Source organism: Phaethon aethereus (genome assembly GCF_964289735.1).
Source record: "Phaethon aethereus genome assembly, chromosome: 17".
In the NCBI taxonomy this organism is placed as follows: Eukaryota; Metazoa; Chordata; class Aves; order Phaethontiformes; family Phaethontidae; genus Phaethon; species Phaethon aethereus.
The window spans coordinates 5,139,599-5,153,306 of NC_138593.1; the positions used below are offsets into that span (position 1 = coordinate 5,139,599).

Genomic DNA, 13,708 nt, shown 5'->3' on the forward strand with positions numbered 1-13,708 from the left:
AGGCCTTTTCTGCTTCTCACCCCACCCCACCAGTGAGCAGGCTGGGGGGGCACCAGAAGCTGGGAGGGGACACAGCTGGAACAGCTGACCCCAACTGCCCAGAGGGACATCCCGTACGGTATGATGTCATGCTCAGCATATAAAGCTGGCGGAAAGAGGAGGAAGGCGGGGGGGTGTTAGGAGTTACAGCGTTTGTCTTCCCAGGTAACCATTCTGTGTGATGGAGCCCTGCTGGGGGATGGCGGAACACCTGCCCGCCAATGGGAAGTGGTGAATTAATTCCTTGTTTTGCTTTGCTTTGCTTGTGTGCGTGGTTCTTGCTTTGCCTATTAAACTGTCTTGATCTCAACCCATGAGTTCTCCCACTTTTACCCTTTGCTTCTCTCCCCCATCCCACCGTGGGAGGAGTGAGTGACCGGCTGCGTGGGGCTTAGTGGTTGGCTGGGGTTAAACCATGACACCTGGAAACACCAGGTAGTGGAGGTTGAGGCTTTTAGTTACCACTCGAAAAAGCTCAAAGACTAGAGTCTGATCTTGGAAGCATTTGCTACCTTGTGTTGCCAAGTTTCATACATTAATGGTAAGACTCTTACCTCATATTACGGTCAGACTGCAGTGTAATGTCACTCTCTCCTGCTTCATGTGCCACATGCAGCTAGTTGGATTTTTCTGTGATCTGCTGTGTTATATCTCCCCAGAATGCAAAACAGCACAATTGCCATGTGGTGTGGCACTACCTTGGACAGTCATCAAAATCTTTTCTGTGTGATTCTGTGCGTGGATCTCGAACATTGAAAGGGACTTTGAGAGGTCTGTTACCAAGCTTGAGCTCTGCAGATTCTGGACCTAAATTAAAGCAAACAAAACAAGGGATTGTACAACAAGTACTGGGTAGGACAACAGAAATAGTTTTTGCTAATAATGTTTTTCTTCTTCCTCTGGAAAGTAGAACTCCCTCAAGACTGTAAGATAGGAAGCTGAAAGGTTTATTGAAGGCAGTTGTTTAAAACTACCACTAATCCAAGACACATACCCCGTCAGTCAGTTATCAGTGCTCTTGTGTAAATGTTCGCATTATGATGACAGGTCTAAGGAAAGTGCCATTGAAGAAGTGAAACTGCTGTCCAGGAGGGATTTTGTTCTGTCACAAGTAGCAGGGTTGCCAATGCGTAGTCTGTTGGAGCATGGAAAACTCTCAGACATGTAAACAAAACCCCAGGGAGTCCATGTGGTAGTTGGTACATTATTGGGCCTAAAGATAATTCAGATCACCTTTAAAACATAGGGCACTTTTGTTAAGGAACAGGCCACATATGCTGAAATAAGCTTTTAGCATTTTCTACTGATGTGGGGCTTCATGGTATGTTTTAAATACATGATCTTAAAAACAACTCTTTCCCAGATACGATGCCCAAACTTGCAACTTTTTCACAGGTCAGGAATTCCTGTTGCTGCAGAGCGTTCCCGTTGCCTTGCATGGAATTATTGGCTGTTTGCAGGAGCAAGTTTAAATTGCCCAACCTCTAAAAAAGTTGTGCAGCTTCTGACATGTCTGTGTGTAAAGGAGGTTTGGAAATGGAAAGATTGGGTCTGTGGATAATGACATCAAATGAGTCTAAAGATGTCTGATTTCTGTGCTTAGCTTTGATAGAAACTCCTGGAAAACTCAATTTAGTTAACACTGCCTCAGTTCCCTGTATAGATGGTGGGAATAATTCTTCCATTTGTTGTGTATTGAACTGCTGAGGTGGGATGATAGGTCTGAAAGGGGTTCATTTCATGGCAGAGTCCAGGACCCTGAGAATAACGGCCCTGAAACAAGAGATGCCTGTTATGAACATGTCAAGATATATGCTAAAAGTATATTATTAACCCCAGGAAAAGCTTGGTCCAGATCTGATGGTAAGAAATCCTTTTTTCATTTGCAGCCTTGGAATTACTCACTCTCAGGTTATACCCAGCTCTTTGAGTAATACCCCTTGTATTTGTGTAATGCAGAGCACAGAGGAGACTGAATCTCTTGTGTGGGCCTTCTGGCACTAATGTAATACAAAGTCCTGTTGTTTCTGTTGCTGGTTGGCTTTATTTTTAATTAGCTTCTCAAATTGTACCTATTTACAAGAAAAATTATTCTCCCTTTTTCTTACTGAACGGTAAGGGGAAAAGCATGGTAATTCATTTATTGAGCCTTCTGTGTCCTCTTTCTACACCTGTGTAGCTGAAAGCTCCATCCTGCACAGATCTGAGTACTATTGATGCTGAGCTTTGTACTCTCGGTTCTCGTCGATTTTTGTGGCAGTGGAGAGTGCTGAGCAAATTGCACCGTTAAGGCTCTAGGACCCTAATCTCTTTTTAAACAAGGAGCCTGTGTAAAGCAGTTTAACATCTAAACAGAGGAGTGAGTGCCTATCAGCATCTAACAAAGACTTAAACGGCAGAGGAAAGCGCAGTGCTGTTAGAAGCTAAAGAAAGACACAGGGCAAGGAATTGATACATCGCCAAGGCCAGAACTATTTGTTTCATGTTTTTAACCTACATCTTGCATATCCTCATTTTTATGATGCTTCAGTAATTAAAAAAAAAAATCTAGCTGTGATATTAATGTAACTAATCATTGTGACATTCTGGCCAAGGTTTAAAATATTGTGGGGGATTTTGTGAGCCATGTTGTAGGACTAAATTTGAGACATCCTCTGCAGAGACCTGTCTTTCACATAATTGTACTCCCATGAAAATTAAACCTCATCACCAGAGTGTCTTCACTCTGGATGATAAACAGTCCAGATCTCTGAAAAGTTACTGTTTAAGTTAGAAAGTCCTGACTATATTTTCTTCTTACTCCCCACTTTGTGACCTCCACCGGGTTATTTTTGTCTGATTAAAAAAAAAAAAAAGGCAGTGTTTTACCTAGTCTTTTGTCTAACAAACTCAATGTGTTTTTAATCACAAGTCAGTCAAATTTCGTGATAGCTTCTCATTTCATCGCTAGAGAAACTGGGTTGCAGAGGTTTTCTATCTCTACCATATGTTTTTGGCAGAGCTGGGAATAAACTTGGGTGTCCTAAATCCTTCTCATCTTCTCTACAGCTATCGGACAGAATCAGCTTAAGTGTTATTTGCTTTGTACTTCTAGCGCTGACACAGTGAATGAATGCAGAATCCATGGAGTTTACCATAATGGGGCAAACAGTGTTGGAATGAAAGGCCATCATATGACATTTTACCTACTGTATGTTGCTCACAGGACACTGACATTTGCAGCTTCTGGCAAGGGGAAGAAAGCCCGAGTGCTTGAATGGTGTCTGTACAGAAGTTGTCCAAACCTTATCTCTTAACAAAAGCTTTCATTAGCAGAAATTTGAGCTCCAGATATTTATCTTTTATTCTAAACAGTAAACTAGCTTAAATATGTCAGATGGCCTCAGCAGTACAGACATTTGGTAATGTCAGCGCTGGGAGTGGGAGTGATTTCTGAAACCTTTGCTGACCTTTGCATATACACTGTTGTTTTACAGACTTTTAAGGTCATCAACCAGTCTGAGAAAACACTTTATAGATTTCAGTCCTGAATGTCAGTCAGTCTTTGACTAACATGTCTCAGTTATATGAATTGAGGGTGATAGAGAAGATAGGTTTGCAATAAAAGTATGTTTTGGAATTTCTGCAGTCAAAAGGTGAGATACAGAACTGCGATCATCAAAAACTGGAGCTTGTGGCTGACATTAAAAGACTAGAAATGCATTTCTAATGTGCAGTTTTCTGAAAGTTTTCATTGTGTTTCCAAATTAGACTTTAAAGATTCTCTTTTCTGTTTGTGAAAAGGCTGTACATAATAAAACAGCTATTTGTGGTTTATACATGTGTGCCTGTTGTGTCAGTAATCCTGAGGGAAATGGAACAATGTGACAGATGTTGGATAATGCTTCATAATGCAGAGGTCTGATCCTGATTTCTGATAGAGAGATGCTAAAACAAGGAGTTTTGCATGTAGTTAATGACATACTGTAGATGGTCTGCATATCTTTTCAAACATTCAAATTGTCAGTTGAAGTCTGGGTAAGTTCTTGGCCTCTGTGCCTTCCTCCCTGGCAATGAGCTCTATCATCCAGTCATGCACTGCATGAAATATTTTTTTATCCGCTTTGAATTCCCATCGTTTAGTTTCAGTGACTGTGCCCTTGTTTTTGTGTTTCAAAGAAGTGCAGAAGTTCCTGGTGTACCTTTGTTCAATGTTTTAGGTACTTTTGTCATTTTCCTGACAGTTCTGAAATGACTATGTTCTGCCTCTCCTGGAGAAGAATGGGGGAAGTGTTCACTTGTGTACTAAATCCATGAATGTCTGTTGAGATTTAGTGAAGATTTTGGCTGCAGTAAGATACAAAGGATAATTTCATTAAGGGTATACTCTCAGTATGTGAAAGAAGCCTATGTAATAGAATGTTATTGCAGTTTTTAATATAACAATATACTGAATTAAATAAGTTAATCTGTCCCACTGAAATAAAATAGGACATTTGTTCAAACTAACTGATTATAGTGTCTCCTGACAAGCTATATGTGATGTGGTTTAATTGAACTCTGATCTAGGCCAAATAAAGTTCTATCTACATGTGGGCTTAAAATATGCCTGGTTGGTTACCGAGGGTGTGTACTCCCATATATGTAAATAGGAATATACTGTTCCAGGTCAGTCAACAGAACACTGCAATTATAAACTTATCCTTGGACTTCAGGTCTTAATGAAACCTGGATTCTAAAAGGAACTGAGAAGATAATTTTGCTAGCAATCATTTATTTGATGAAATTGCCCTCATTGGGTACTCACAATATTTGAGAATAGGCTGCAATTTCCCTCAAATGTTTGCTATATGGATTTCTTTGGCAAATTTATTTCCACAGTTTATTTTTAACTTTACAAATTGGTCTCGAGCATTCACCACAGGTATCTGACACTTGACATTGCCTATGTGCAATTAGTCAAAGAGTCTCTCTGTTCTCTCATTGGATGAGAAAACATATCTGATGGGCAGGCATGAGAAGTAGAAAATGTGGCTTCTGCAATTACCCTGTCATGTAGGTTTTCCAACTGATTTTTTGAATGGTCATAGCACTATATATTTTAAGACAGAAACAAGTATGAAGCTCCAGTTACTCCTGTATTTAATCAGTAACTTGTGCTGAGGGGGAAAAAAAAAAAAGTACCTTTCAGTAAGGAATCCAGTCTTGACATGATGACACGGACAAGCCATTGCTCTCTTTGTTGCGATAGTTAATCAACCTTACAGTTAAAGGTTTAATCCAGTTAAATTCTGGATTCTGAATTTGAGCTTGTTGTGTTTTAAGTTCCACTCAGCCTTTCTAACAGCAAAATTCCCTTCTCTAGATTTTAAGAAAAGGGAACTTGGATGGGATGAGAGTACAACTAAGGTCGTTCTGAGATCTAAATGAATATTCACAGACAGTTCATGTGGTACTTGCTGAACAATAGTTCTAAGCAAAACACTTGCTACAAAGATTTCATACAATCTGAAGTCGCTAAATGTGGTGACAGTATAGAAAATTAAGGGAAAATGAACCAGAAAACATAGCTGCTGACATTTTGTGGTGAGGGATTTAAGCACATCTTTTCTACTTCTGTTCTTTCCCTACTCTGTATTTCCTGAGCTGGAATATGTGATTTGCTGTGCAAGAGCAGGACAGGTTTGTAGTGGAAGATGGAGTCAACAGAAAAGAATTCAAGGGTGGGGACTTTTGTGAGAAAATGGTTTGTATAATGCAGTTACAGTATGGTTAGCTTCTCTGGGTGCAGGGGCAGCATGGGAATGGGAGCCCAGGGGGGATAACATTTAGAGGATTTTAGGTGGTGGTGCAAATAATATTAAGGGGGTTTTTTTTTTTAGAACTCCAGTGGCATGGAATTTGGGGAGAAAAACAAAATCAATATGGTACAGTATTCAATTATAGCTATGTTTAGGAATGGAGGAACAAGGCAGTGGGTGAAGCTGTTATAAAAAGGAAGGAGAAGATCCTGCCTTGAAAGTTACAGAATGCTTGGCGGAAGCTTCAGCTGTACTGATGTGCTAGGGTAATAGGAGAATACAAAGGGCTAGAAATTTGTCTACCATTTTCATGTGGTTTGTTTTCTGGAAGGAGTAATTATAAATGTGCCTTTGTGAGGGCCATGCAAGGTGTGGAGAAGGCTGCTCACATTACTCCTCCTTTGCATAGGCAGATGTCGTCTTCTCACTGGCTTTCTCTGGCTAGGAGCCTTCTGGCTGAGGGGGCAGGCAGATAGTTTCCTTGAAGGCTCAGTGGTTCATCAAACATCAGTCAGTGAAGATACATGGCCATTGGCCAGTAATCTCCCACTCACAATCTAAACCCTTAATTCCAGTCCAAAAGAAAGCTGTTTCAAACCAACCTTATAAGAGAATGGCTTAAATATTAAACTTTTATGACTGTTCCAGTGAATCCAGCACCCAGGGCTCCAGCTCCATATGAAATTTTCCTTGCCTGCCACACCCCCCCCCCCCCCCCTCCTATTGCACTGGAATCCAAGAAATAATAATACAGATCAGAATTCACAGTTTCATATCTATTTCCAAAAATGAACTTGCTAGGTTATAGGAATTTGAGCTGGTCTGTCACACTGGAGCCAGTGATGTGCTTAACAGATGCCTGTTTGGGTTCAGATGAAGTGCTGCAGAAGCATATGATGCCAGAAGAAGGATTAAAAAGTCACCAGGCTGTTACAAAGGAGGAGTAATTACTTGTAAGACTTAACTTTTATTCTTGGCTAAGACTAGCTTTGTTTGATGGTTCTTAATCTTTTCCATGCTGGACTTCACCTCTAGGAAAGTTGTAACTCTTGTTTGATAACGTAGAAGGGTAAAGCATTTACTGCCTACTTGTAAGTCAGGCCTGCTGTAATCAGAGTTAATCTTCAGTACAGAAACGGTGTTTCTGCATTTCATTTCTCACCCGTGCCCATATTCTTGATTTCCATTTCAATTTGTAAAAGCCATCATGAAATGGTAGCTTCATTTATTCAAACCCAATTGGAAGGTCAACAAGCCTCTTTCTTCAAGGATCAGGACTCTTGGATGAAGCATCTAGGGTTTTCTCAGGGTATTTGCACCCTTTAGCTAAACTGTTTGAGGAAGTCCAACTTCCATGGTGTAAGTTATATTTGTATAAATGCGCTTGTGGCACTTCTGTCACAGAGACCCAGTTCCATTTCACTGATACAATTGTGCCCACATCAGAGGCTGAACTGGCAGTGAGGTATTGCTCCCACAACTGACACTGTCATAAGGACAAAATGCTTAAATTTACACCTTGCTTTAACATGAACCTGTGGAAATGTGTTTCAGTGGTTGAACAGAAAAAAGTTTAAAATGGAGAAATCTGTTTCAGAGAAATCTTGTTCCAGTGTCTCTGAAAGCACTGATAGGCATGGCTGCTCCCCCTAGCCCCCTACAACAGGCAGTCTGTTTATTTTTCAGGTAGACAAAGTAATCTGATGCTTAATTATTTAAAATAATAACTTGTGATAGGAAACTCAGAAAAACCTTGGCATCTTGTTTAAATAGATTCTCTGATAAATGAAAGAACTTTGTAGCTGAGCTGATCAAGCATACAAAAATGTTCTCTGGAAACACTGGTAATTAATTATATCAGGACATGAAGGTTATTGGGTAGAGATGAAGAGTATAGAGCAGGCTCTTAAATGATGGCCTGTAGTTGCTGATGCACATGGTTGGGATTCTAAAATAAAACGGACAATTTTACCAGTTTTATCAGTAAAAGGCTTGAAGAGCTTAAATAAATTGTCTGAAGTACAGCCATCGCTGTGGAAATACAGCACTCCATGATGTGAAAGTGGGTGGAAATCTTTAGACTACAATAAAAAAGTGAAGCTTTTTCTTCTTTTTGCTGTCAATCTGACCACATCGGGTTTGCTCTTTGCCTTCAGCTTATTAAAGTGGAAGTTGCATGGCTTTTTTTCTTAATATTGGGCCAAGTCCTACACACCTCATCCACATGATTGAGCTGGGATAAACAGAGTGCCTGCAAAAGAGAGACCACTGTCTGTCTGAGGATAATGTGCTCCATCAAAAGTGCTGGGAATTGCAGCAAAACAGTTGTTAAGTTTCAAGCATAGCTCCTGATCAACAACCCTTTGAAATCAGAGGAGTTCACTTGTCTCTGCAGCCTGCTGAGTTTATCTCTGTTTTCTGCAGATCAATTGAAGCCAAAGGTATGCCCTCAGTAGCAGTGGTGCCAAGTCTAGAATATCTCTAATCGTGGAAACACTTCAGCAGAATGTACCTGTGTGCTTAAGACAACTAATGCTTACATTCAAGGAAGTGCTTATGTGCTTTCCTTAATTAGAACTTGCCTAATATTACAAGGCTCTTGGTCTGAGGCAAGAGGACACTTAGTAGAGAAATTATAATGATTTGTCAAGTCAAATTAAGTAGCCAAACTGACCAGTAAGAAGTTGACTTCTTGTGTAGCAAACCAGGCGTTTTTCAAAGAATGGTGATGTCTTTCATGTAAATGTCAATGACTGCTCTTTGCAAAGGGCTGCAGGAAGCTGAACCAAATCTCAACAGCTTCATCCAGGGCAGGTGAAGGGATTTAGAGAGGCCAAACTGCTAGTGTCAGTAAACCAAGTTCTTGGTCTGCTCCTGGACCAGAAAAAAATATGTGGGCTTTGCTGTTTTCTTGAAAGGTCCATAGTCTAAAGTGGATCTTCTTTGCATTCCTTATTTCAGTGTTGTAGCACTTTGGGATGTGACCCTAACAGATTAATATTTTGACTCAGCTAAGGGGAAATCAGTCGGCAGGAGGTGGCATTTGTAGATTCCTTTCCAGCAGAATTGAAATGTATGCCAAGCATTGGACACTTGCAGGATTGTAACAGTGTGCTAAACTGATGCTGTATTTTAAACAAGAATCTATTTGACAGAGAGGATGTTGTGCTGGTAATTCACTACATGCTGCTGTTTTCATTGACAGGCCTCTTACCTTTCTCTTTTTCTCTCTCTCTCAAATTTTTGTCCAGTCCTGACAGTTTGCTCATTGATGAGAACTAATTCTGCCATCCAGTGATGGTGCATGAAATACATATGAGTGAACACATCTTAATTCCTTATTTCAAATTCATGGCTGCTGTCCTTTGAGAGCTCTGGTTTTTCTCCCTCCTCCACATTTGTTTTTTTCCTTTTTTCTTAATTGCCTAACACCTGCCTTCCAACACTATTTGCTTTCCTGGCACCAAGCAGTGCCAGTGGGCTAGCTGTGTGCACACTCAACAGGATTCTAGTGAAGTTGTCTGTCAGCAGTAGTCATTTGGTGTAATGACAGATACTGATTATTTATTACTTGAAAACATTTAATTAAATTTGACTGCAAAATTGGCATGCTAGCAGCCAGCCATGCTAGAAGGACAGTGCATATATTATTTGCAAAAATCCTCAAGCTGTAGACCTTTGTGAGAAAGCTGATAAGAGTCGGTCTCTGTAGGGCATTTTAGAGATTTTTAGGTGTTCCTGAGTTTCAGATCAATCTGCACATTATGCGTTGCTCTTACGGTTGCCTTTCCTCTTTAAAGAGCTGAACTTGCACAGGACCTTAAATCCTGACTGATGGAATTCCCCAAGGACATTAGAACTGACATATGTCTGAGGGCAAGGTCTGTCTTTAAATACTAATGCACTAGATGCATCATCATTCATTTACCTTCTGTACCTATAGTTAATCTCTTCAGTATGAGTTAGGTAGAGGGGCTGTGAGTAGCATTATGTAATCTGCATGTTTTTTAAACTGTCCTCTATTGTTATCTACCTAAATTAGGTAATAATCATTGTCTTTCCACAATATATGTTGTTAATCTTTATAATAAGAAAGCAATGTTGAGGTCAAAAGGACTCTGATATTCATCTGAAACTTAAAATTGTCCATTTTAATGGACATAATTTCTCTCTCTGTGCATCTTCTATGTTAGCACTTGTTGAAATAGTTCTAGCCTGTGATGTGCATCTGTGTTTAAATAACTTGGAAAGCTGAGGTACTGTTGCTTGTCAATTAGAGGTGTAGACCGTAGTGCTAGAAATAGTAATAGGAGAGCAAGGTTTCTTGACGGAGGGAGAGAGTGAAATGGTGTGTGTGTCAGTTCTTAGAAAAGCAGTTTCTGTGTTTGGCTGTGGAACAGAAACTATCTTTGATCTCCTGGGCGGTGTTCCTGCAGGGATAGTGCTTAGCAGTCCTTCGGGGCTGTGGTTCAGTGGGCCGTACCGACGTACCAAATACTTTATGCATGCTGTAACTGAACAGAGAGATTGGAAAGACAGGAGAGAAGTTTTTAAGTGGGTGGAAAGTTTAGATGGGGATGGTATGACCAGGACAAGAGCGGGGAAGGTGAGCATGTGGGTGGTTTTAAAGACACCCTGTTTCCTTACAGAATTGCTTTTGGAAGGCTTTGATTTTGATTTTTGAAATTTTGTTAAGGAGGTGAGGCATTGCATAGGAGTGACAAGTAACCTGTTTATTTCTCATCCAGGTGATAGTCGAAGTGTTCAATGAGTACCTTTATGTCTTTGTGCATTCACAAGGCACTGCTGCCCTTCAGCTGAGCCATGTAAAATGACTATTGGGACAAGCATAGCTTCTACTATGTGAACCTTCCTCTTCGTACTCTCTCTGGGAGTATGAATAATTGATTGTGCTACATGCAACCCTGTGTATATCACCTGTGTATGTATGTGTACATGTGTGACAACGCTTATCGTAGACAAATGCAGGGTGGCACTAAAGCTTGCATTTTGTTTTCTTTTGTGAATGTAATGCAAAAAGGAATTGGCTACATCTAAATATGTAGCTACGCTGTAAATATTTTTTGCATAAAATAATGCTGGTCCCTAACTTACCAGGTAGCTCCACTAGAGTTGTAGTAAATGTCCCTTCGAACCTATAAGCAGATTTGCTCTAACTCACATCACCTTTTCTTTTATTAGTGACAGATTGTCGAGGGGTCTTGGACAATAATCAGAGATTTTCTTCATTACCAACATACCTACCTGTGAACTATCGGATCTTCAGTGCTGAAACATCTTTCTTTCTCAAAGAAGCCAACCAGGACTTTATGAGAAATTCCAGTTTGCAGTCCAGGGTGGAATCATTCTTCCCATATAAAGCCAAGAGACCACCAATATTAAATGCCAGTTATGGACCTTTTTCTGTCGAACAAGTTGTGCCCCAGGACCTAATGTTAACTTCCAACTTTTTTGGATCTGCCAATAAGTTTACTTATAACTGGCAACTTCAGGCCTACATAATGAGTGACAAAATTTACTTGAGCAAGCCCAAAGTCCAGGTTCTGTTCTACATTGTGGGCCGGGACTGGGATGACTATAGCACCACGGAATGGCTGCCCTGCCTGCGGGTGTTTGCCTTTCGAGAGACACGGGAAGTGAGAGGCAGCTGCAGGCTGAAGGGTGATCTGGGGTTGTGTGTGGCAGAGCTGGAGCTCCTGCCAGGCTGGTTTAACCCCCCCACAGTTGTCACGGGCCGTAAGAAGCCACTGGATCAGTTTGAAGGGAGCCCTGTGGAGCTTTACTATACTGTTCAACCGGGAGACGAGAAGGGAGAGTGTACCGCTGAGGATATAAGGAAGGGAAATGCAATCCGGCCAGGAAAAGATGGCATGGATGAAACCATGTCCCACTTACAGAGGATTGGATCTGTCAGCCTCTATCGAGGCCAGGAGACTTCTCGGCTAATGGAGCTACGGCTGGATAGTAATATTGTTGTCTGGTTGCCCTCAAAGCCTGTCAAGCAAGGAGAGGTTGTGAATGTTTATGTGACGATTGCCAACAATTCTACAGTGGATCAGTTCATACTCAGGTATGGTAGGTGGTTTTTGCATGTTTCTAACGTGGTAGCACACAAAGATGTTGGGGACATGGGATGAATCTCAGCCAATGTGAAGTTAATCCGCACTGAAGGTTACTCCTAGTCGCTGAAATACATTATTTTCTGTATTGAATACTGTGAAGAGGATTGAAAGCCTCCATCACTGGGAGGCTTTTAACATGTATGCCATGCCATTTATCACATGTCCACATTATGCAACAATGTACAAAACACAACAATTCACTGCTTTAGTGGAGCCATTTCTGTGCGATGTCAGACAGTAAGGCACCAGAAACATTCTCTGCTTTACAGTGCTTTTAAAATTGGGGTTTTATTTTGCAGGCACGGAGCTTGAACGTAGCAAAACTTCAATTACCTGCTTTTCTTTAAGTGCTCTGACAGTGCTTTGCCTTTCCCACACAGAATGGTTTTGTTATGAGAGCTCTTTAGGGAGGGGTTTAACTGTCTACTTGTAGTTAAGTAGGCTTTGTCTTTGCCAATGCATATACCCTTTAAAATAAGGCCTAATGTATTTGATACTGCTGTTGATTGTAAGGGACTGTTAGAAGTGAGTGCCATTATTTTGGACAGGAGTGGTGAGTACGGGACCTGGAAACACAAGAACTGTCTTACTGGGTCAGATCACTTCCCTTTTATTTTCTTCTTTAGCAGTTTTCCTACCGATCAGATGAAAAATCCTTTGAGGGAAGACTGGGAAACCTGTTAATCACTGAAATATTTGATGTATCTTCTTTTTTTTCCTTGTTACCAGAGTTTAAATTCAAGGGAAATTTCCATGGTGATAAGCAACAATTGCTCTTTAAAGCCTTGGGGAATCAGTTTCTGCAAAAGATTCTGCACATAAAAGTACTTATTTCTAAGGCTTATATGAATGAGATTAATACATAGTTGACAACTACTGAGGTGAATAGCCTTTAGAACAGGAAGTGTTGCTTGGCAGATAAAAGGCTTCTTCTTTTTTTTTTTTTTAAAAAAAAAAAAGGGGGCTTTTGGTCACCCCAGAACCATTCTGGTATTTGCAGCTTTGTTTAAGTTGGCTAGATAATTTCCCAGACGCCAGTTTACTAGTGAAACCTCTGTTATAGAAGTCTTTTCTGATGTTGCTTATCTTTTATTGAAAATCCTTTTTCACAAAGTAGTAGAAACAGAATACTTTTCCACATAACAAGCATAGCTGTGGTGAAAGAAGAAATCCAGAGGTGATGAGCTGGGTGTTTGCTGGGTGGATGGAGAGGAGATCACCCTTTGAAGTTGTGTCACAGTCTTTATTTTCCTGAAAAGTGAGTTGAAGATAAACAAGCTTGTTGAAATTTGGTCATGTATTTTTTTTGCTCAGAAATGAATCTGATTGCCTAGGCAAAGATATCATTTGCATGCTGAGAGGTAGAGTAGATAGAGATGATAATGTGGGTCATCAGTAGTTGACTCTGTGACTTGCTGTCGTGGACAAAATGGATTGGCTTTGGTTTTGAGAACCGGTGACTGACTTATTTGAAATGAATAATCTGACATTTGTTGCTATATTGGTTGTTCTGTGTTATCACAAATGCAGAGCTCAAGCCATGTTCTCTTGCTGAAACACCCTTTTGGTGAAAAAAGGATTTGCATTTTTGCTTAAAATTACTTTGAACCAGACACAAGGACACAAGAGGCTGAAGAGACCAAGATTTTTTTTAAATGGCTTTTGGTGGCTTTCAGTGGGGATGGGCAGGTGGTCATTGTCTGGAGACACACTATAGGGCTGATTCAAGTTCTAAAAATCATTGCT

General features: G+C 40.5%; 1 protein-coding gene across 3 annotated transcripts in view; it reads left to right on the top strand.

Moving 5' to 3' along the window:
* The window catches only part of TMEM132C (transmembrane protein 132C), a gene marked incomplete at its 5' end in the record, with an annotated part of 217,519 nt that overhangs the window by 54,406 nt on the left and 149,405 nt on the right, over positions 1–13,708 (top strand). For all 3 annotated transcript variants that reach the window (XM_082007836.1, XM_082007837.1, XM_082007835.1), the window contains one exon: positions 11,022–11,910. In XM_082007836.1, coding sequence (XP_081863962.1) covers positions 11,022–11,910 — 889 coding nt within the window. The remainder of the gene's footprint in view (positions 1–11,021; positions 11,911–13,708) is intronic.